The 22,497-nt window shown below is 52.8% G+C and overlaps 1 protein-coding gene across 5 annotated transcripts in view; it reads right to left on the bottom strand.

Moving 5' to 3' along the window:
• The window catches only part of CRAMP1 (cramped chromatin regulator homolog 1), a 58,202-nt gene that overhangs the window by 33,290 nt on the left and 2,415 nt on the right, over positions 1 to 22,497 (bottom strand). For 4 of the 5 annotated variants that reach the window (XM_035021906.1, XM_035021903.1, XM_035021905.1 and 1 more), the window contains exons 2-5: positions 21,953 to 22,302; positions 11,618 to 11,811; positions 5,553 to 5,706; positions 493 to 576 (exon numbers count right to left, since the gene is read on the bottom strand). In XM_035021906.1, the coding sequence (XP_034877797.1) occupies positions 493 to 576; positions 5,553 to 5,706; positions 11,618 to 11,811; positions 21,953 to 22,301 (781 nt within the window). In that variant the 5' untranslated portion in view covers position 22,302. The remainder of the gene's footprint in view (positions 1 to 492; positions 577 to 5,552; positions 5,707 to 11,617; positions 11,812 to 21,952; positions 22,303 to 22,497) is intronic. The other variant, XM_035021907.1, reaches the window with a different exon arrangement.

The following is a 22,497-nucleotide window of genomic DNA, read 5'->3' as shown; positions in this document are numbered from 1 at the left end:
GGCTATTCCCATCAACAGCTCCAAGGGGGGCCACAGGTACAAGCAGGACCACATCCCCAACCCGCGCCCCGGCCGGCACCCCAACCAGTGTGACTGGACTAGGTGTTGGGTATTCTGGGAACACAGACAGGGACTCGGTAAGACCGCGGCACCTGTTTGATAACAGGATTGTGGGCACGCAGGACAACGTGCCTGAGCTCAGGGGACACAGGATGAAGGGTCAGGGCCCTGCTAGGATGCCGAGCAAGAAAAAGTGCACACGTGGGGTGGGGGCGCTCCGAAGTGACCAGTGTCAGCAACATGTAAGTCTAAGTGAAGGTGCAGGTATGTGGAGGCCAGGGTGCTCTTCAACCCACTGCACCCCAAAATGTCTTCAAGATTCTAGTCAGAAGGAAAAGAGCCCTGGCGTCACAGACCAATGGTGACAGGAGGGCAGGCCCTGCCGGTGGGGGGCCGCAAGCAGCACAGGGACCCCTGGCGTCCCATACTCACAGCCCCCGACCTTCTTCCGCAGCTCGCCATAGCAGATCAGACCGTACAGCTCCTGGGACGACTTCTTCAGCCCGCGGGAGAACACTGAAAGATGGAGACAGGATCATGCATTACAATGGGAAGACACCCATGCCGGGGTCAGCCAGCTCATGGCACAGGACCAGCATGGGAGACATTCATGCCCCTCATCTGCAGTTTCGACCACTGCACGCTGGTCCCCCAGAACATCAACCCCGGGGAAATGAGTGAGGCGCACATGGGAACAAGGGGCTGGTTTTCAAATTTACAAAATAAGGTAAGAAGTCAGACAGAGAGACTGGGGAGGGGCTAGGAAGTGAGTCCTCACAGCAGGGGGAGAGACTGGGATGGCCATGTGGCCAGCTTCCACGGAGGCAGAGGTGGGGTGACAGCATCTGTCTCTGCACACACAGACCCACCCGAGCTCCATGTGAGGCCAGCGGCCCCGGGACCGAGGAAGCTGACCTGTCGGGCCATCTGACCACTGACCAATGGCCAGGGGCTTGGGGCCAGACGGAAGAGGAAATGCAGCCCCCCACCATTGCAAGTACCAATACCCACTCTCCCCCTGCTCCTCAGCAAAAGACCCACTTCATTCGAGAAGCAACGCATCCAGGTCAGACAGTACACGCCCCAGCCTGCCCTGGGGCCAGACGGGGCCACTGGCCTTTGGTGTGAGCCCGAGACTTCCAGAAGCTCCTGACATGACTGAAGACTGACCCAGGACGAATGTGGCCCTCTGGCTCACCCCTCTTCCCTGCAGAGCTGCTGCCTGGAGCCGTCCTGGACACAAACATGCAGGGGATTGCAGAGCAGAAACAGGGCAGACCTGGTCCCTGATGCCCGCCCTGGACCGTCTCCCTGCGGTCTTGGACATGAGAGAACAAATCCTTCTGTGCTTAAGACCGAGATGCTTTGAGTTCCAGGTTACCTGAAGCCAAACCTGAGTGCGATCTGCCAGCCCGGGCCCAGCACAGTCTGGTGCCATCCCCACCACCTCACAGAGCAGTGACCCAGGCAGCCTGTCCCTCCACTGTCCTCACAACGGCTCTCTCTGGCTTCTCCTCAGAGAGCTCTTTTCAAACTCCTAACACTCAGTGCTTATGATTAAGTCACCAGGAAAGGAAAACAAAAATACATTAGTAAGCGGAAAATTAGATCATTGAACGAATGATCTAAACCAAAGGTTCTGAACCTCACATAGGCTGCCAGGAGCCTGGGACTCCACTAACATCCACCAAGCGCTCCTGAAGGTTCTTCAGAGAAAGACCAAGGCCTCGTCAGGACTCTCATGGGGGACCGCTGCTCAGGACACTTTGAGACGGCTAGGAAGTGGATAAACAAGCACGGAACACACAGTGGGATGGTATCGGCCATGTGAGGGAATAGAGTTCTAGCATCTGCCACGAAGTGGATGAACTGAGAAGACACGGTGCTCAGGTAGAGGCCACATACTGATACTGTTGCTATGAAATGTCCAGAACAGGCAAACCCGCAGAGACATGAAGTGGATCCGAGCTTGCCAGGGGCTGAGGAGGGGAGGGCGGCTGGGCAGCGCCAAGCCCTGAGGTAACTGCCAGCACACCACAAAGGGCAGGCAGCTCTCAGGCTTAATGTGGTCACCGGGCTGCCACCAACGTGGAGAGATCACCAGGACCAGCCAGAAACCTTGGTGGAGGGGCGCCTGGATGGCTCAGTCGTTAAGCGTCTGCCTTCGGCTCAGGTCATGATCCCAGGGTCCTGGAATCGAGCCCCACATCGGTCTCCCTGCTCGGCAGAGAGCCTGCTTCTTCCTCTCCCACTCCCTCTGCTTATGTTCCCTCTCTCTCTCTCTGACAAATAAATAGAACCTCAAAAAAAAAAGTAACTTTGTTGGAACCATCAGCTCAACAGAAAGAAAGCTCTTCTCATGGGATCACTGTTTTTTTTTTAAAGATGTTATTTATGTATTGGGGTGGAGGAGGGGAATGTAGGAGAAGGGACAGAGGGCGAGAGGGAATCCTCAAGCAGACTCCCTGCCAAGCAGGACGCCCGACATGGAGCTCAATCCCAGGACCCCGGGATCATGACCTGAGCCGAAGGCAGACGCTAAACCCGCTAAGCCACCAAGAAGCGCACAGGTCAGGTGAAGGACAGTGGGGACATGGGCCACTGCAGAAGGCAGGGAAGGGGTTTGTGAAGACCACAGATGTTATTAAGTCTTAGATTCGTCAGGATCTGGACCAGTGTTGATGTTTTCAAATAAACTCGTGATCTGAGAAGCATGGTCAGCTAAGGACATGCACAGCCAGCAGGTACACAGACGGCATGGTGACACTCTGGTAAAGAACAAAACGTGGCTGACTGGCTGCCACACACCCAGGCCAGCAGAGAATCTTCTGTTAATGCTCATAGGAACCCCGAAAGCCAATAAACAACAGAGTATCAGCAAAATATCTGCCAAGTATGACCTAGGGATGGTCCCCAAAGCGTGGCAATCAACAGCCCATTTCCGCAGGTCTCCAGAAAGAATGGCAATCCACGTCAACGGATATGCCGTCCCAAGGTGCCAGACCCACTGTTCTTTCCTGATCTACTTTCCCCATGAAGGCGCCAGGCTGGGCTGGAGGCCCCTGCAGCTGGAGGGACTGGCTTGGGGTGCTGAGCCCTCCCTCCTCCCAGGTGGCTTCAATTATGTGTCGCAAACACTGAGACACGTGTCCCCTGCAAGGACCGGAAGGACACCGCTCGAGGTATCCAGTGAAGGCGCTCAAGCGGAAAGGGACCTGGAAAGGACTCATGGAAACAAGAGCATCGTGCTGGCCAGAGAGCAGCTCAGTGGGGCCATAAACTCAGCAGAATGAAGGCACTGCACACGGGGTCCTGCCGTGGAGAAAGACTGGCCACGGGTGGGGTGTGCTCAACAGGCCAGCAGGCCTGATGCTCATCCTCAGAGAGGACAATTAGCCCTCACGACGAGACGCTCACAACGAGACGCAACTAAACTGATCTCAATCCTGTAATTTACCTGAAGAAAGTGCTTCTGAAGGAAAGTGCCCTGTGAACAGGGATGTCCACAAGCGCATTATTTAAAACCACCAGAAGTGACCTGCCGGTCCAAAAGGAAAAGTAAAAACTTATTCACCTGTAGTGACATCACTCAACAAAAGGACACTCAACAGGAAGCAGAGAGAAACCCCACAGGGGTGTGAAAAGTGGCCTGCAAGCTGGCGCTCGCGGGAGGGGTGAGGATCTGCACTGAGCACATGGCAGAGGGCGTCTGGGAAGAAGGGGGGTCTCGGCTCCCCCACTGACCGTCTCGGTGGGCGCGGGTGAGGGCCTGCATGGCTGTGCCTGGGTTTTCTCGTCTGCCCTGCGGGGGACGTCCTCAGCCACAGGCACAGAGCCGGTCCACACTCAGAGAGCAGGAGGGGCAGGGAAGGATTCAGGGAGGAATTTCCAGGAGAACAGCACAGACGCTCGGTCTGGGAAGGTGAGCAGGAGTGCAGGTACCAGGATGGTGGAGACCCCACTCCCGCCGGCCCGCGGGTCAGCATGAGAGCACCTGGTGGGGCTGTGGGAGGGGCTGAGGCAGGGGGCAGCCTGGAGGAGGCACACCTGGTGGGGATCTCGTGATGTGAGGGGCAGCTTTGGAACAGTGGGACTGGGCCATGGGAGAACAGCGATGATCTGGAACAGGACCAACCCCTGTTGTCCTGACCAGGTGGCGAGGACAGACCCGAAAAGCTCTGAGGTACAACCAACAAGACTGGTGACAGATGTCCACGGAGATTCGGAGGTAAGTATATTCAGGTGACAGGGTCAGGTAACAACTGTGACTGTCTGGAGCTTGGGTGCTCCATCCCCAAGGGCTCCCACACTGGCCAGTGGCAGCGAGGAAGGATTTCTCTAGGGCAGGGGTCAGCAAACTACAGCTCACAGGCCAAACACAGCCCATAGCCTCTTTTCGTGAAGGAACTGTTTCTGGAACACAGCAACACACACCTGCTTACCTTTTGTCTACAAACATTTTCGACAGACTGCAAACCCCAAAGCCCAAAATATTTACTATCTGACCCTTTACAAAAGGAGACTGCTTGAATCGTGCTCTCTGGGCCTTTGTCAGGCCAGAGGAGGAACCCCATGTCCCGGAATGCTGACCTGTGGGAGAGCCAGGGAGGAGAGTTGGATGGGTCAGCCTGGGGGGTCGCTGGCACACGCATGGCCGAGACTCCCCAAATGGGCCGAGAGTATGCCCACGGGAAACACGGGAGGTCATCCATCAGGGCTGACACCAAGGGCTCACAGCGGCAAAGATTCAAAGCGCGAGTGACAGACCATAGCCACCACAGCTATTCTACATCAGAACTTAGACTATTTTAACAGGAGAGTCAGAAATGAGTGAAGTTGGTAGAAGCAAATGTCCGGAATGACCGAGCTATGAGTGAAGCTATAGAAACGAAGAGCAACATCAAGAAAGGTGAATTGATGACGGAGAGGCAGGCATGACACGTGGAGACAGGAGGTAGCCACACGTCCCCTAGGGACAAAGAGGCTGGTCGGAAAGGCCGCTCTGAGTGCTGACCCGGACATGTGAACCGAACACAGGACTACTCGAGCCTGGCTTCAAACGCAGACAAGAGCCCTGAGAAAGCTAGCCCTCCCCGCTGGCCCTCCCCCTGGCCCACCACACACCGGCCATACCCCACCCTCACCCCAAGGAGCCCCCACTTGGGAAAGAAGGGCGGGCACCGAGGGGGTCCGATTCTGGCTGGCCCGCACCCGTGGCCCGCCTCTCCTGGTCAACCAGGGGCCCTAGCCTCCCAGCACGGGACACGGGACCAGAGTGAGCCAGGGACCAAGACGCCCAGGCACCCAGGGACCTTAGAAATACACACAGCTTCCTCACCATTCAGCTTAACCGACGTACCACCAGCCAAAGCGCCACGAGGCACGGTATCCCTGGCCATGTGGCCAGGTGAGAACAATGCCAGAGGGTGTGTCTTGTGGGTTTGTGGGAACCAGTTCCTGACTAGCAGCGAACTGTGCCCAAGCACACTCACCGTTATCAAAGTCAATGTACTTGGTGATCTTGTGCCACGTGCGGTAGTAGAAATGCCGAACCTGCTCTTTGTTCTTCACCATGCTTGCTGGTTTGCCTTTCTTCTTGTACTTGAGGGCAATGTTGTTCTGAATGGCTTCAAAGTCTTTCCCATGCTAGAAAATGAAGTCCACATTAAAAGCACAGAGGTTACAACAAGGCAGTCTTCTGCACAACCCAGACACTTCCCGAGAAAGGAGAAAGGGAAAAGGAGACCACTGTGGTCAAGCAAACGTCCTTCACGGCTCTTCTTTGTACATGAAATTCAACCTCACCTCCCTAGAACCTCAGGTTTTAACTCAAATAACGGACAAAGCGGCAGTGGAAACTCAGGGATAGGAGACCAAAGAGGAAAGAGCCCTGGAGTAGGAGAGCACAATGCTCATCCCTCAGACGGAAGGGCCGAGAGACCATGAAAGAAGACCGCTCGGTGAAGACAATCACGGGAACACAGAACACAGACTACAAGGATGGAGGAGGTGAGGGTGCTCTATACCTGGCTTCAAAACAATACGTCAACTATTCAGAAACATCCTCACTGCTTCGACCAAATGAAACCTAACCTATATTCACAGGGACAGCAAATATGAACACTTAGTAAGAGAACCACACATCTATGGGCCATCCCTTCCTTCAACATCTCCTCGTAGGAACTGAGATTTTCTGGCATTTTCAGAATGGAAGTGGTGTTCCAGAGAACAGTCACCACCAGCACTGTGTGGAAGCTTCTGATACTTCATCGAAGCCAAGACAGAAGTCCTGGGGAGGGCCCAGAGGTGAGAGCAGACCAGCAGACCAGTAGCGCAAGCACCCCCAGCACCCCTTTCTTGGCTTCTAAATCCCACTTCCCAGAAGGAACCAGGGTGCCTTGAAGAGATGGGAGCAGGTAAAGTACCAGTGAGTCTGGAGTATCTTGCTATGCTGGAAAGTATGCAAGTGCTTGAGCATGACAGGAGCCAACCTGAAGAGCCTCCCAAACCTGCAACAATTTGGGCAACAAAACCAACAGGGATAGGAACGGATTGTGACATAGAATAGGCTACATGTCCTTGAGCCCACACAGATAAAAATAAGTCACTGCATTCGTACCTAAATGGGGGGAGAAGGGAGAGCTTTTTCTTGCACAAGATCTCTAATAAGTGTAGAAAAAAGAATGGTCAGAAAATCATCATTAGGCAAACAGTGTAATCATAGTTATTTCAGGTAAAAAGTGGCATGGTTGCTAAAGTTAGTGGAGAAAGAAATGAAAAACAGGGTATTTACATAGTCCCAAAGTAAAAAGGAAAAAAAAAAAAAGACTAGTCGGTACAGGACCTAGCAGGTGCCACCTGAATGCAATAATCAAGGTTCACACCACCAGACAGGATGGAGCACATCACGCACTCTGGACAGGATGTGCCCAGAACAGCCTGGCACTCCTGTGGGATTCTTGACAAAAATGCAAAATGTACATTTAATTATGAGGTAACCTCAGAGATGCCCACACTGACAGCATTCCACAACCCAAAAGACCAGGAATCTTCAAAAATGTCAAGGTCTTACATGAAAAAATGCTCAAAATCACTCGGCATCAGGGAAATACAAATCAAAACCACAATGAGATACCACCTCACACCTGTCAGAATGGTTAAAATTAACAACTTAGAAAACAACAGATGTTGTCGAGGATGCAGACAAAGGGGAACCCTCTTACACTGTTGGTGGGAACGCAAGCTGATGCAGCCACTCTGGAAAACAGTATTAAAAATAGAGCTACCCGGGCGCCTGGGTGGCTCAGTTGTTAAGCATCTGCCTTAAGCTCGGGTCATGGTCCCGGGGTCCTGGGATCAAGTCCCACATCAGGCTCCCTGCTTGGCGGGAAGCCTGCTTCTCCCTCTCCCACTCCCCGTTTGTGTTCCCTCTCTCACTGTCTCTCTGCGTCAAATAGATAAATGAAATCTTTAAAAATAATAACAATAATAAAAACAGAGCTACCCTATGACCCAGCAATTGCACTACTGGATATTTACCCCAAAGATACAAATGTAGTGATCCGAAGGGGCACATGCACCCCAATGTTCATAGCAGCAATGTCCACAATAGCAAAACTACGGAAAGAGCCCAGATGTCCATCAACAGACGAATGGATAAAGAAGATGTGGTCTATATATACAATGAAATATTATGCAGCCATCAAAAAGAACAAAATCTTGCCATTTGCAATGCCGTGGATAGAACTAGAGGGTATTATGCTAAGCAAAATAAGTCAGTCAGAGAAAGACAATTATATGATTTTACTCACACGTGGAATTTAAGAAAACATATAAATATAGGAGGAGGAAAGGAAAAATAAGATGAAATCAGAGACGGAGGTAAACTATAAGAGACTCTTAACTCTAGGAAACAGACTGAGGGTTGCTGGAGGGGAGGTGGGGGGGATGGGGTAACCGGGTGATGGGCATTAAGGAAGACACACGACGGAATGAGCACTAGGTGTCATATGCAAATGATACATCACTAACTTCTACTCCTGAAACTAGTAATACAGTACAGGTTAACTAAACTGAATTTGAATTTAAAAAAAAAAAGCGTCAAGGTCTTGAAAGACGGAAGAAAGGAGGCAGAGACTGAGGGCCTGTCTGCGTGTGGAGGGCTCAGGAGTCATGACCACTGAATGCAATGTGGGAACCTGATCTAGAAATGACATCAGTGGGAACACCGGCTAAACCTGAGTAAGGCCCACAGGTCAGTAAATGCTACAGTATCCACGTCGAATCTCCTCATTGTGCTGGTAACAGTGACGTTATGTGAACATCAGGAAAGGGCACATGGAATTCTTTGTACTTTTTCTGCAACTTTTTCCAAGTCTGAAATGGTTTTAAAGTGAAAAGTTAAAGTATAAGAAATCTAAGAATTAAAGCTTCTTCACTGTTATAAAAATAAAGAACATAAAAAGGTATCTTGAATGCCCTCCTCTGGATGCGCCCTCCCCCATAGGTCCCCTCTCAGCCCCTGATCAGAACCATGACGGAGCAAGCCCAGACAGCCTCTCCGTCCCTCAGCTCCCCTGTGCAGCAGGGCAGCAAACCCAGACAGGTGCGCGCTCGCCAGCCTGGGACCAGAATCTGGGTCTGGTGACTCTCAGACTATGCTGCCTTCTGAATTCTTGTGGCATTTGTTAGCACAGGCTTCCTGACTGCGCCACCTTTTATGTTCCTGCTGCATTTCCCTAATCAGACTGTCAACCCTTAAGGTGGACTTCTTTGCATTCTAGCATTCCTGTAGTGCTCTGGATGCAGATGAACCTTTAGCAATTATCTGCGCGGTGAGAAGTAAGCACAGGATGCTGGCTATGCAGCTGTAGGACAGGAACCACAGACAGAAGAAGGAAAACGAAAAGTCAGTGACCGGCTTACTCGAAACAGAGTAAGAGGGTGTCAAGGATGACATCACTACAGGCACTTGCCCTGCTGGCCGCCCCACCAGCTCCCTGTCATGGGGGCCACGACCCACACCCCTGGCCACAGGAAGTGTAGGACAGGCCTGGCCCATCTGAGTCTTCCCAGACCTGTCCCAGCTGGAGTGGGTGGTGGGGGTGGCACTCTCATCTCTGAGCGCTGTCAAGGAGGCAGTAAGCACAGCATGTCACCGCCCGCACGCGGGGTGACACAGCCTCCATGACATCGTTGGGAGTTCCTGCATCCAGTCGGGCTTCAGCCAGTCCCCCGCCCCGTCCCTCTAGGTCATGACAGCCTCTCTGTGCTGAGCTGGGTCGTCAGACGTGTGCACCGGAAGGCAGGGATGACGGCACATACGCTGCAGAGCAGAGACACGTGCTGAGCTCCCACACCCCCCCCCCCCACATACACTGTTCAGTCACAGCCCCCCAGCTCATCAGCCCTCCATCAAGACCCCGTCAGGGTCCCGCTGCGCCTTGGGCAGACACACCAAGTGTCAGCTGTAAAGCACACACTCACGCCTCCGCCCCAACGTGCGCACGCACACGCACATGCACACAGTGTGCACACAGCACCAACTGTGGAAAGCAGGAAGTGACCACAACAGAGACTGTTCATCAAGGATTTCAGGAGACCTCCAACACCTATCTAGCAGAAAATGTAGAACAAGAAGGCTGGCCCAGCGAGAAGCGAATGAACTAATTTACCTGAAGAAAGGCAGGGTGGGTCACTGACGGGGAATCCTTCCCCCACTTTTAATCGACAAGCACAGCTCTGGCCTGCATTCTGCACCCGGGTGGCCAGACCCCCGCAGAGCCGCGATCTCCCCAGAAAGGACCACAGCAAAGCTTGCAGGGGAGCATCAATCAGCGGCACGATGTGACAACGGTCCTGGGGCCTCCAGTCTTCTCTGCCTAACCAACTTCAAAGAGGCACAGTCTGGAAATGTAACTATACAAAATCAGCCCCTAGGCTATCCTCTTAAACTGTCACAGGGAAGAAAGAGAACACATCTGAACTCGCTTGAAAGACTCTGTACCTACAGGAACAAGCCTCAAATATACACCTCATGGTCTCCCTGGACGACGGAGTCCATCAACACGGACAGACGGGCCTCCTCCAACCGGGACGGCAGAACCGAAGCGGTGGCCCCCTGAAGTGAGAGGGGCAGCCACAGGACTATTCTGACACCAGCATTGAGTTCTAGCTCCTCACCCTTTCTAATCTCTCATGGACACTTCAGAGCATCAATTCCAAAGCCCCTTTCTGCTATGAGCCCTGTTTGCCAAGCTTGGCAAGACTTTTCCATCACTGCTATCACTATTAAAGGAATAGGCTCGCTGACTAAGTAACCTACTCCTGACACTATAGCCCAATGAAGCAGTCTAAAATATGGAATATGCACAAAGATGTTCAGTGTAGCATCGCTTACAACAGAACCTGGAAGGAACCACAACAACCAAGGATACAAGGATGGTGAAAGAGAGTGAGGACTGGCTAGAGGGTAAACACTCAAATATCTCGGGCCACTCAGTATTTGCTGGAGCTGCCACTGTCCTCAAAAGCAGCCAGAAACTATATACAAGTGAATGGGCATGGCTGCGTCCCAATAAAGCTTTATTTATAAAAACGGGCAGCGAGCATGCAAGCCACAGGTTGTTTTCATCTGAAGTAGAATATTTATAGGCACTAAGAAAAATACTCAACATAAGAACTGTAACCTACCATGAAAGTGCATTTGACATTAACAAAAGGAATATGTTCTCCATAGTTACAAACACATGAAAAAGCAAACCGTGGAAGTGAAAACAGCTGGTAGGGAGCACAGGTGCTTCTTTGGGCAGTGGGATCCGGGAGCAGCTTCTCTCTACTTTTAGGACTTTCGACTCTGTCCCAGGTCCACTGTGACATCTCTTGGGGTTAAGCTGCCGGCTCTGACTGATGTGGCAAGTGTCCCCTTGTCCCTCCCCATCAGGGGCCACTCCTCTGAGGAGCCCTCTTAACTGCAAGGGGAAGGCCCAGAGACAGGCTCCACCCTGCAGTCAAGAATGTCACCCTGCAGTCAAGAATGTATCTCAGGGTGCCTGCAGAGCTCAATAGGTTAAGTGTCCAACCCATGGTTTCAGCCCAGGTCATGATCTCAGGGTCATGAGACTGAGTCCCATGTGGGGCTCTGCGCTCAGCAACGAGTCTGCTTAAGATTCTCTCTGCCCCTCCCCCTGCTCTCACTTGCGCGGATGCTCTCTCAAAAATAAATAAAATCTTTAAAAAAGAGAAAAAAGAATGTACCTGAGACAACGGGTAGACTCTTGGGAGTAGAAAGAAATGAATCAAACAAGAACACCTCCTAACAGCCACTTCACTAGCATCAGCTTTTAAAAGTCACAATGAGGGGATAAAGAGCCAAGGTCAGAGGGCGAGTCCGGGGCCTTGGGGACCCACGCCTGCTGCCCGCGAGGGGCTCCCCACTGAACTGCTGACCTAGTAGATCTTGCAGCCACGTGGTCAGCAAGGCAGAGGCCAACAGAAACACGGACGGAGTGGAAAGAGACTGGGACTTTCGGCCGCCTGTCCTGGCCCCAGAGCTCACCTCATAGAGCCCCTCGAAGAAAGTGTTCTTATCCTCTGTGCTCCACGACTCCCACTGCCGCCGGGCCTTCTTGCCTTCTTCCTTCTCACCGCTGGAAGACCCCAAGTTCCGGGAAGAGGAGCGGGAGCCCCCCGCAGGTGCAGCAGGAACAGCCCCAGACCCATTTCCGGACGATGATCCGCCACCATCAGCTCCTTGGAAAGAAAGAACCATATGGTGACCTGTTCCAGAAGGCAGCAGAGCTCAGGAAGGCCCCACTGCACACGCCTCCACTGGGTGGCGCCACCATTGGATGCCCGCTAGCACTATTCGGCAACGACCTCATCCCGACCTGACCTCATGACTCTTTCCAACCTTTTTACAGGGAGAAAAAGAGAGAGCTCTCTGCAGACCCAATGAAGGAGCATGACCACCACGTCCCCATCAGAGGCCAACAGCCCTTTGCCCCCATGACCTGAAAACCCACATCATATATTACAGTGTCTTTCTCCAATGTGTTTGGGGTGAAATAAATCTTGTCTTTTCAAATCAACAAATTGAAATTCAAACTCAAGAAAACATCTGAGTTTCAATGCCTTCTCTTAGATATAACCAATACTTCAGAACACGAATCATTTGATGCCTTTAAATGAATCTTTAAAAGGTCTTGGAACTCCTTTTTCTTGATCAATTTTCACCAACAAAATCTAATGACAACCTCACAACTGCTCTGAAAATATCAGTTCCTAATCTCACGACAAGCCCTTGGAAGCCACGCTGAGAGGGGAGAGCAGGATGGACTGTGCGGGGCTGCCACGGACTGACAGCTCCATGCTCCTGGGAGAACAGAGGCAGTCACAGATAAAAACCTTTTGTGACCCAATCTTCCCACCCATCTGGTCCCTTCCTCAGAGTGCAGGGAAGGCCAGGCACACCCCTGCAATGACTGGAATTTCATCCTATGGAACTTCAGGACCATCCATGGTGAGCAATCATCAAACTCTGCACGGTTTGGGGGGGGGGCGGGCAGGGTGGTAAAAATAAGATCATAAAAATAAAAGTGTTTTGAAAAGCAAAAGTGAGGACACCTGGGTGGCTCAGTCGGTTGAGCGTCTGCCTTTGGCTCAGGTCATGATCCCAGGGTCCTGGAATCGAGTTCCACATCGGGCTCCCTGCTCAGAAGGAAGCCTGCTTCTCCCTCTCCCTCTGCCCCTCCCCCCGCTTGTGCGTGCTCTCTCTCTAATAAGTAAAATCTTCAATTAAAAAAAAACACAAAAGTGAAACAAATGCAAATTATCGTTAAAATGCTTTCCTAGTGAGATAATCATGAGCTTTTCTTTTCTTTAAAGATTTTATTTATTTGACAGAGAGAGACACAGCAAGAGCAGGAACACAAGCAGGGGGAGTGGGAGAGGGAGAAGTAGGCTTCCCGAGGAGCAGGGAGCCCAATGCAGGGTTCGATCCCAGGACCCCGGGATCATGACCTGAGCCGAAGGCAGATGCTTAACGACTGAGCCCCCCAGGCGCCCCAATCATGAGCTTTTCGAGGGAGGTCCTCTTCCTGGGCAATCAGGGGCCTCCCTACGTGGCTACACTTCCCTCATCTTGACAGGGGTCTGCCTCCAGAGCAGGGACGAAAGACAGGGATTTCACAGAAAATCAGAGGAAGTGAAACATTTTAAATCCACTAATCCATATACACTTGCAAAGACCATCCCTGGAAAAACACAAGCCATGGGGCAGGGGTGGCCCAAGGGACAGGGGGAGGCAGGGTCACCGTGCTCTAACACACATGTTGGACCTCCCCCAGAGTGTGCCACGGACCTATGTTAGATCAGTCAGCTATTGCGGGGCGCCTGGGTGGCTCAGTTGGTTAAGCGACTGCCTTCGGCTCAGGTCATGATCCTGGAGTCCCGGGATCGGGTCCTGCATCAGGCTCCCTGCTCGGCGAAGAGCCTGCTTCTCCCTCTAACCCTCACCCCTCTCATGTACTCTCGCTCTCTCAAATAAATAAATAAATCTTTAAAAAAAAAAGATCAGTCAGCTATTGGAGAGCAGAATGTGTGGTCACACATGCAGAAAAATCACGCCACTACATAAAATGGGGGATATTCTCTCGTGTGGAAAAGTGCACCAGTTTGGTGACTTCAGAAGGCAACGTGACTGGGTCCCCAAAATTGTTGTTTATCCCACTGCACTGTCCAATTCAGCTGCCACCACCCAAGGCGTAAATGCTGATTTATTAAAATTCAATAAAACAAAAAACCCAGTTCCTTGTTCACACCAGCCACATTTCTAGTGGCCAATGCCCACGTGCAGCTCGTGGCTCCCATGCTGGTGAGCACAGAGTATTTCTGGCATCGCAGAAAGTGCCAGCGCTCTGTCCGAGAGCTTGACAATCATGGTCCGCAGCGCCCCGATAGAGTAAGATACCGTCAGGCTCCGGGTGTCACAGCCCCACCAGCCCTTCCTCCGGCTGCTCCTCCCCTGGCCCGCGGGCACAACAGGTGGCAAGATGCTGCCCAGTGGGCTAAGGGTGTATTCAATACACATCTGACTTGGTCCATTCCTCACCAAACCAAACCAAACCCAAGACATGACCTAATTAGTGAACCCAGCACTTCCCAAGATGTCTCCAACAGGTGGTGACTTTCAAGCACATTTGCAGGGATGACCGGCTTCAGGCCATTTCCCATCGCCTCACAGACGCTTCTGCTTCAAACACAAGGCCAGGTCGCGGCAGCCATTCAGGACACGGCTCTTATGCACAGGAAGGGCCTGCTGAGTTGGAGCCTATAACCAACCCCTCAGGTGGAGTTATCTGAGGAAGGGCTGCCGTCCACCTCTGCGCCACCCACAACAGAGCACGTCAGAGTTATTTTCAACTTCTGATGAAGCATTCATTAACTCTCTTTTTTCCAAAACAACAGCAACTTGCTAACTAGCCCGACAACAATCACAGCTCAGGTTTACCTCTCTGCCAGCCCACAGCAGTATCAGACCTACTTGAAAGGAACAGACGTATGTTTCTGAGAAGTCTATAATGCAGATGTCTGGCTAGCTCTTGTGAGATTTCACTGGATCACAGGACCAGTGAGAACCAAGACAAGGAGAATGAACAGTGAAGGAAAACACAATGGAAGCATTTCTGAGCTGGAAAGACCCTCAGAGATAGAGAGCAGGATAAAGAAAACATATGAAAGGTCAAAATGTTCAAAAGCGAAAACCAATCACCCCAAGTAACCATTTCTAACGTTTGGTGACCATGATTCTAGACCCTGAATGCTTTTTAAAAGTAAACTAGAATCACAAAACTTCAGAGTAGAAAGAGAACAGGCCATCTGGTTCATCCCCCAAATTTCAGACAAGAATGGCTCAGCGCTTCACTTCAGGCTCATCCAAGCACACCAGCTCAAGCAGAAACAAGAAATAGGACCAGAGAGACTGTGAGGGAACGCGACAGTGGGCCCCTGGGTAGGGGGCCTCCCACCTGTGCAGAAGCATTGCAATAAAAACAGTGATGAGTAAAGGGGGAGAGAGAAGCAAGCAAGGACAGAAGTGGGAAGGCCGGAGGCAGAAAGAGAAGACCACTATGAACAAGACTGGGTGGGTACAGGGGCTTTCTCCGGGGGTAGGGGGGTGGGGGCAGCAGGTGCAAGAAGCCCAGAGGAAAAAAGTAGAGGACCAAAGTCAATGCTCTGTCTGCAACTAGTTTCTGAGGCCACAAAGAGAGTGAACAAGGGTCCGCGTGATGAGATGTCGGTATCCAAGGAACCTGCAGGGAAGCAATGTACAAGAATAGGATCCCAACAGCAAGGTCTCTGAAAGCAGGAACAGTGTCTGACTTTTCAGTGCCCAAGCCTGGCACCAGGCCTCAAACACAGCAGATGCTCCACTAGAGTTCAGAAACCCACGGAGAGCAGGGCAGGGGCCCCTCACCTGCCCAAGACCCAATGCCTCCAACAGAGCCCACTCTTCCCTGTCAGCCTACTTCTGTGTCACAATCCTCCAGCTGCCCAGGGACCACCCAGCTTCTCCTGTCCCCATTTCTGTGGCCATGTTCCCAGGCCAGCTCCATACCACCCCTAAGATAACTTTAACAGCCTCCTCCCTGGTCTCCAAATCACCAACCCTGGCCACAGCCTGTTCTCCAGAGCTTGCATTTGAGGGATGCAGACGTGTGGCCGCAGTCTGCCTTCCGAGGCTGCACGGCTGCCCACTCTGCCTCTGGACAAGCTAGGCTGCCTGCTTCCTCTAGGTCCCCGCCATCACACATCTCTGAATGAGCCTGGAACCCTATCACCCATGCCCCTCACACCACCTGAAGTGGAGGAAACAATCCCTATCTTCCAAGTGGGGGTGCTTAGACCTGGGGGGGGGAGCAGCTTGCCGGGCATGCCACACAGCTGCTTGGACCCAGGAGCGTGCGGCTCCACGGCACCTCAGAAGCACATGCAAATGCTTTGCTCCTTTCTGTCTTCTCAGCACGTAGCTATTGTCTACATTTCAGAGATGGCCCAAGGTCACCGGGCAGCTAGAACCAAGCCCGGGCATCTTCCTCTTGAGCCACACGACACCATGGCGGCTGCCACCCGTGTTACGGATGCTTCTATATCTTTACTCCACACAGAGCTAAAGGATCCAGGGGTTTGGAGGGGGAGGGAACTGGACCTTGACACCCCTCCCTCCGTCCTCGACAGGTTCAGTGACTTGCCCAAAGCCACACAGCTAATAGTGACAAGAGTTAGGATGTTGGGAGGATGTTCACCTCTAAAAACAAAACTGCATGACTCAATTTAGGTCACAGACAGAAGATGTAACAACAATCTGTCCTATCAGGCAATAACTCACTATCCCAGAGCTTTCTTTCAGAGTCTGGGAAAGTTCCTTCCCAGGGTCAGGAATGTTAACAGAGAACACAGCAGACCAGCACTGCGAGATGCTCAGTGATGTCCCTCGAGGGGAGAACACATGAGCCTCCCCTCACTTCATCCACTCTGCACCTTCTCAGCTGGGAAGATGGTTCAACATGAGCTAAAGGCAGTCCGTCTGCAGGCGCACCTGCCTCCGACCCCGGCGCGGGAACGCTTCCCCGTGGCCTGGGTCTGTGGTACGAGAGGACAGGGATCTCTCAGAGGCCGAGGATGGCACACCTGGTCCGTGCACCTGTCCACCTCAGGTCACAATATGCCACAGTCGAGGTGGAGACAAAATGCCAAAGTCTCCTGGGGGCCGCTCCTGCACCCCTCGTAGCACAGCTCACCTGTGTCAAGCGCCACAACCGTCAAGCTTGCTTTCACAGCCTGGACGTGACTGAGGGGGCACCCTCTCCACCAAGGCCATTCCCAGTCAGGGTGTCGCCTCAGCAGGCAGATCCAGACGCTTCCCCGGGCCGGTGTCTGTCATCACGCACATCACACACCACTGGCCAACGGGCCTCCAAGAGTTGCTCCGCTCCACGCGGCCAGCGCTCCGCAAGGCAGCCTCCCACGGGCTCGTCCTTCAACCGGTCTCTGCAGAACCAGTGTGGACGCTGCAGCCGTACCACCAGAGCCCCGGTGCAGGGTCCCCGCCTCTGAGACATCCTGTTCCGTGAGCCGAAGGTGACCTGGAACCATGCAGTCCGGGGCGACCCCAATCACAGCCCGCAGTGTCCGCAGCCTCCACATGGCACCAAGCCTCGGCGTCCTCTACACTCCCGGGGCTGCGCTCCCTCACAGGCACACCGCTTCACCCCAAAACGTTTGAGAAAAACATAACTAAAACCCCATTGTTTCCATGAAAACATATGCCTTCTCCGTCAAATAAGGTGAAGACTTTCTGGAATTCTCGACATCCGTTGCAAACACAACATCTTAGAACCTCTTCCTTCTCTGGCATTTCTCCCGTCGCTATTCAGCGCTAACACTGCACTTACTCCATGTCCTAAAATGCTTCCATGCACCCCTACCTATGACAAAGCTCATTCTTACATCTATGACTCCACTATCTGAAATCATTCCTTTATCATCTTCACATCTTCATATGATACAAAACAAGACACAACATACTACATAAGATGAAAATCCTACAGTATCCTTGGTTGGCAAAGGACAATTCCACAAGCAAACACCATGGAAACGCTAGCTTTGACATTAAAGCCAACAAGGTATTTGAGAAGTAGCTCAGCCTTCAAACCAATATTGAAATGTTACCTCACCTATTGGTCTCTACACTCTGTCCGTGTCTTCGATGCAAAACGAGTGTAATCCATACAACTCTGAACTTAATAATTTACAAGAGCCCCTGGGTTGCAGGGGTTTCCCTCTCTAGCCTGCAGTTCCATCAGGGCCCATCTCTGAAGTGGCCAGGGACACAGGTCTCCTGACCTACCATGCACAAGGGGTCCGGGGCACACAATAGGACATGTCCAGGTTACTGTGTCTCCTACCTTACAGTGCCGCACGCAGGGTGTGTGGGGCGAGGGGGCAGAGGCCTTGCCTTCCTCCTCCTCTTCTCCCGACAAGGTCTGAGGGCTTTCGGCAGAGCCCGGTGCCCCTGCCCAGGTGGCCACAGTGGGCTCCACACTGTCATCACTGCATCTGATTTTATTAAACATCACTTACTGAGTCACACTGGGCACAAGAATCAGAGCGCTACAGCCTCAGTGGTCTTGACAATCTGATTGTCCCTCTCCCTCCACAGAGAGTATGAAGGACAGGGAGTTCACAGCATTCATGGCCATACTTCAACCGGCCTCCTGGGGCCTGGCCCAAATGCCCGAGCAGTGACGAGTGACTGCAGAGCCGACGACAAGCAGACTGCGCCTGCGTGACAACGCGGGCACGCCCCTGGGTAGAAGGGGCACACTCTGACCACTCCCTGCCAGGGGCTCCCCCAGAGGCAAGGGCTAGGCAGAGCCCAAAACACAGAGCTACCCTGTTTTCACGCAACCTACCTTCCAGAATCTCTCTTGAAACACACAGGATCCAAGTCCCGTCTGCACAGCTGACCCCTTCACCCCTAAGCGTTAAGGTCAGGATGGCTTTAGGCACTATCTCACCCAAACCCATTTTGGAAGTGATGAACCTAAAGTTCGGGCACGTCAAGGGACTTTCCCTTTGCCCCATAGCTGAGCCAGCCACAAAGCAGCTCTGGGGGAGAAGTCAGGTCTCCTGACTGCTGGCTCACCCCTCTCTGCCATATGGTACTCATCTCTCAAAGGCTGACCACATCGGGGTGACATGTCTCATCTGAGGTCTTTCAAAAACACCTGGAAGCTATAAGCAGCCCGCAGTTTATGCAAAATATAAGTAAGTTCTCTACAGTGATTTACTGATTCCTAAGTACAAGCACAGTGAAACCAGGCGACACTGCCCAACTGTGGAGATGGCACAATTCATGACCAGCTGGCCTGAAGTTGGGGAGAATGAAGGTTCTTGGGCAGAAAGGGGGTGGGGTAGGGGACTGAAGGGCAGCAGAGAAACTGAGAGTCTACCTTGTGCTTACAATTGCCCCAGAGGGCAGTCAACAGCTTAGGAATATTCCTGGGACCTCTCTCTCTACCTCCCAACAGGTGATACCCAACCCAGTCTACCTGTCCAGACTCTGTAGCTCCCTAACCTCAAAGCTACCACGTTTTCCATAACAGAAGCCCCGGGAACCTTTTAACCACTTACGGCAGGCCTTGGCTGTGTTATTTACTGTGCTGAGCCAGACACTGGCATTATCCCCATTTACGGACAAAGAAATTGAGGCTCCAAGAAAGAGACCAGTTAGCCAAGAATCACCCAAATCACAAACTGGCCAGAAGGAGAAGGGCTTCGGGGCTCTGTCTCCTGGACCAGGTTCTCAGAGATACACGAACTCTGGATCTCGGTCTCAAGAGCACCCTCGGGTCACTCTGGGTGGCAAGGTGGGGCAGCAGGAACATGTGCGCTGGCATCAAGGAGGTTTACTGGTTTCTGGCCTGAAGCTCGCCCCGTTATTAAGACAACAAACCTCAGTTTCTGCACCCATTTAAAATGAGAGTAAGAGAGAGGTAACATGTGTAGCACATAGATGCTCTTAGCTCCCTGCCCCCTTAGAATGCCAACATAACCTAATTCGGCATTGTGCTACAAAAGCATTATTCGTTGAAGTTGACAAAAGACTGTCTTCTCAGAAAGAAAGCAGAGTGGTGTGCACAGAGGCACAAGGCAGACCTCCTTTCCTCCCTAAGGCTTTTCCTCCAGACTCACGGCAAGGTTCTCACGCCTGGCAGTTCAGATTCAAACTGGCAAGAGCAGTCAGTGATCAACCAAGGAACCGCCAATGACTGGACTGGGAGCACTCCTTGAGCATAACGGACATTACACTGTTTTCAAGCGAAAAATTAACAAATGCTAGGACTGTTCGTTTCCTCACTGATCTGCACTCAGCACCCGAGATGGAGATTTCCAGTCTGTTAAGACAAACACTCCTCTAAGAAATGTTTGCAGAGGTTACCAGGCGTGCGGTTGGAACCGGACCTTTGCTGGCTGTTCATGGAGGTGGTAAGTGAGCAGAGGTTATGGAGGCATGAGGAGGGGGGTGTTCTGGGCACAGTGACAGGTGCCGACAAGATCAGGCCCCCCCAGGAAATGCCAGGCTCAACACTTTCTATGAAGCAAAGCAGACACGCTTCTTACTCCTAAAAGCCACCATTACGGTTTAGCTTTATTGTTTAATAAAGAAATATTCGCTTGCTAAAACAAGAAAATACATAAAAGTCACAAGAAGCACCAATTCTAACACATATCCATTCTCCTAACAGAAAGTCGACTGCTGCCCCAAGCACACGCAGGGACAAGAACCAAGAAGAGAAGTGCCAACGGCTGATGGGAGGCTAATCCAGGAGACCTTCTCTGGATGAGCCACGCTCAACTATGCAAACAAAAGCAGACCTCCCCTCATCACCTGACTGCCAAGAGCAACTGCACCCCAAAGCGTAAGCACCACTCCGCCTCCCACGGGGCGGCCGCGTACAGGTGCAGAGTGCTTTCACTTCACCACCTTGTCTCACAGGTGAGTGTGCTTCTCATTCCGGCAGATTCAACAAGTCAGACGAGCAGATGCAGGTCAGAGAGCCAAGTTGGCAAGGCCGTGGACGCTGCCAGGACTTCTGAGCCACAAACAAACCCTTGAAGGCATCCCAGGAGCTTACTGGTGATAACTCAGACACACCTGTAACTAGGAGTGAAAAACTATTTTTTACAAAACAAAGCTGATAAAACAAATCAATGCTTTCCTAACTGATCAGCAACTTTCACACCAACATAAACGCATAGGACACAAGGCTTAATTTCTGAAACATGCAAAATTACCTTATACTCACAACCTTAAGTATGCCTACATCAAGTATCTTTACCAAAAATCTGGTAAGGCCAGCATGATTTCAGATGCCAGCCCTCCCCAGGTGAAGAGAAGGCAGAAGCAAGTGTAAATGTACGTATTTGCACGCATCTCCAAAATGGTTCTCTCTGTTAGTTTCTGAAATCTTTCCTTCTTCAAATTGTCAGGGCTTCTAATAAACTTAAATGACCATTTCCCAAGGAACTAAGTAAAAGTTTCTTTCCTGTAAAGCTCACCGGAACTCTGTTACATCTGCTATCTGTAAAAGTGCTGCAGACTTGGCCTCAGACGAAGAGGAGTGAAGAGGAGCTCACTTACACAGTCAGGAAGGCGGGCGCACAAACAGAGGAAAGCAGCAACCACACTGGCACGTGGTTTTCTTCTGATTGGGGTGGGGACCCCAGGAAAGCTGTACCACCCTCCCTCACCGGGAGCACCGGGGCAAACACCCAGACTGCTCCCTGCCTGTACCAGGTCACCAAGTGTTCCCGTGGCCTCCTGCCCTAGGGGACACGGTTTCTGTGGCACCCAGGGAACCCTTTGTGGACTCAAAGGGCTGCATCTGGATGTCTTTAGGACTCCTGAGCCTGGAATACCTGAGGTAGAGGGCGATGGGCCCCAGTCAGACCCTGTGATCAATCATGTTTGGCTTCTTATGCAATGGGTTTGGAAAGCCCACTCCTTTGTTGTGCGTCCGGGAAAGAGATACAGGAGGTATTCTCTCTTTCCTTCCCCAAAGCATTGTCTGCGAAATAGCCTACCATGTAAATCACAGACGATCCTTTCAGAGAAAACAAAACCCACCCTTCAGGAATCCATTGTACTTGCCCGGAGAGAGGGTCCTCACTGCCTCCTCACGTAGTTCCGACACAGAGAGAAACAGGCTCCTCGGGGCAGAGCGGGGGCGCGTCCTCCTGCACGGTGCCCCCCGCCGCGGAAGCCAGGGCACGGGCAGGGCCCCCCTGCCCCCCACCCCCACCCCGCAGAAGCCGGAGTCCCCCTCACCTTTTCCGCGCGGCCCCGAGCCGCCCGCGCCGCCGCTCCCCCCGGCGCACGACGAGTCCTTCCTGAGCCTCTTGCTCTGCGGCCTCACGCTGGACCGGAGGAAGTGGTGCTGGTCCTGAGGGCAGGCGGGCGGCGGGGACGGGGCCTGCGGGCCGCCCGCGGGCGCCGGGGGGCCGTCGCCGCCGTCCCGGGGGGTCCTGGCGTCCCTCTTTGTGCCGCCGCTCTCGTCGGCCGCGTCCCCGCCGCCGGGCCCCTCGCCCTCCAGCGAGTCGTCGTCGGCCGCCCGCTTGCCCAGCCGCTTGAGCCCGTCCTCCCCGCCGCCGCCGCCGTCTCCCAACTTCACTGTCATCCTGGCCGGGCAGGGGGGGAGACCCCGGTGAGGCGCGCGCCCGGCAGCCTGCCCGAGAAGTTTAGCGCACCGATGCCCTCTCAACATGGCCGCCGTTGTTTGTTCGCGATCCCCTCCCGGCCGCCCGCCCGCCGCCGCCCGCCCGCCGCCGCCACCGCCCGGCCCCGGCCCCGCCGCCCCCGGCGCCGACCCCAGG

The sequence above is a fragment of the Mirounga leonina genome, unplaced genomic scaffold (assembly GCF_011800145.1).
Source record: "Mirounga leonina isolate KUSES-001 unplaced genomic scaffold, KU_Mleo_1.0 Mir_175, whole genome shotgun sequence".
Classification (NCBI taxonomy): Eukaryota; Metazoa; Chordata; class Mammalia; order Carnivora; family Phocidae; genus Mirounga; species Mirounga leonina.
This window is presented reverse-complemented; position numbering and strand designations above follow the sequence as displayed.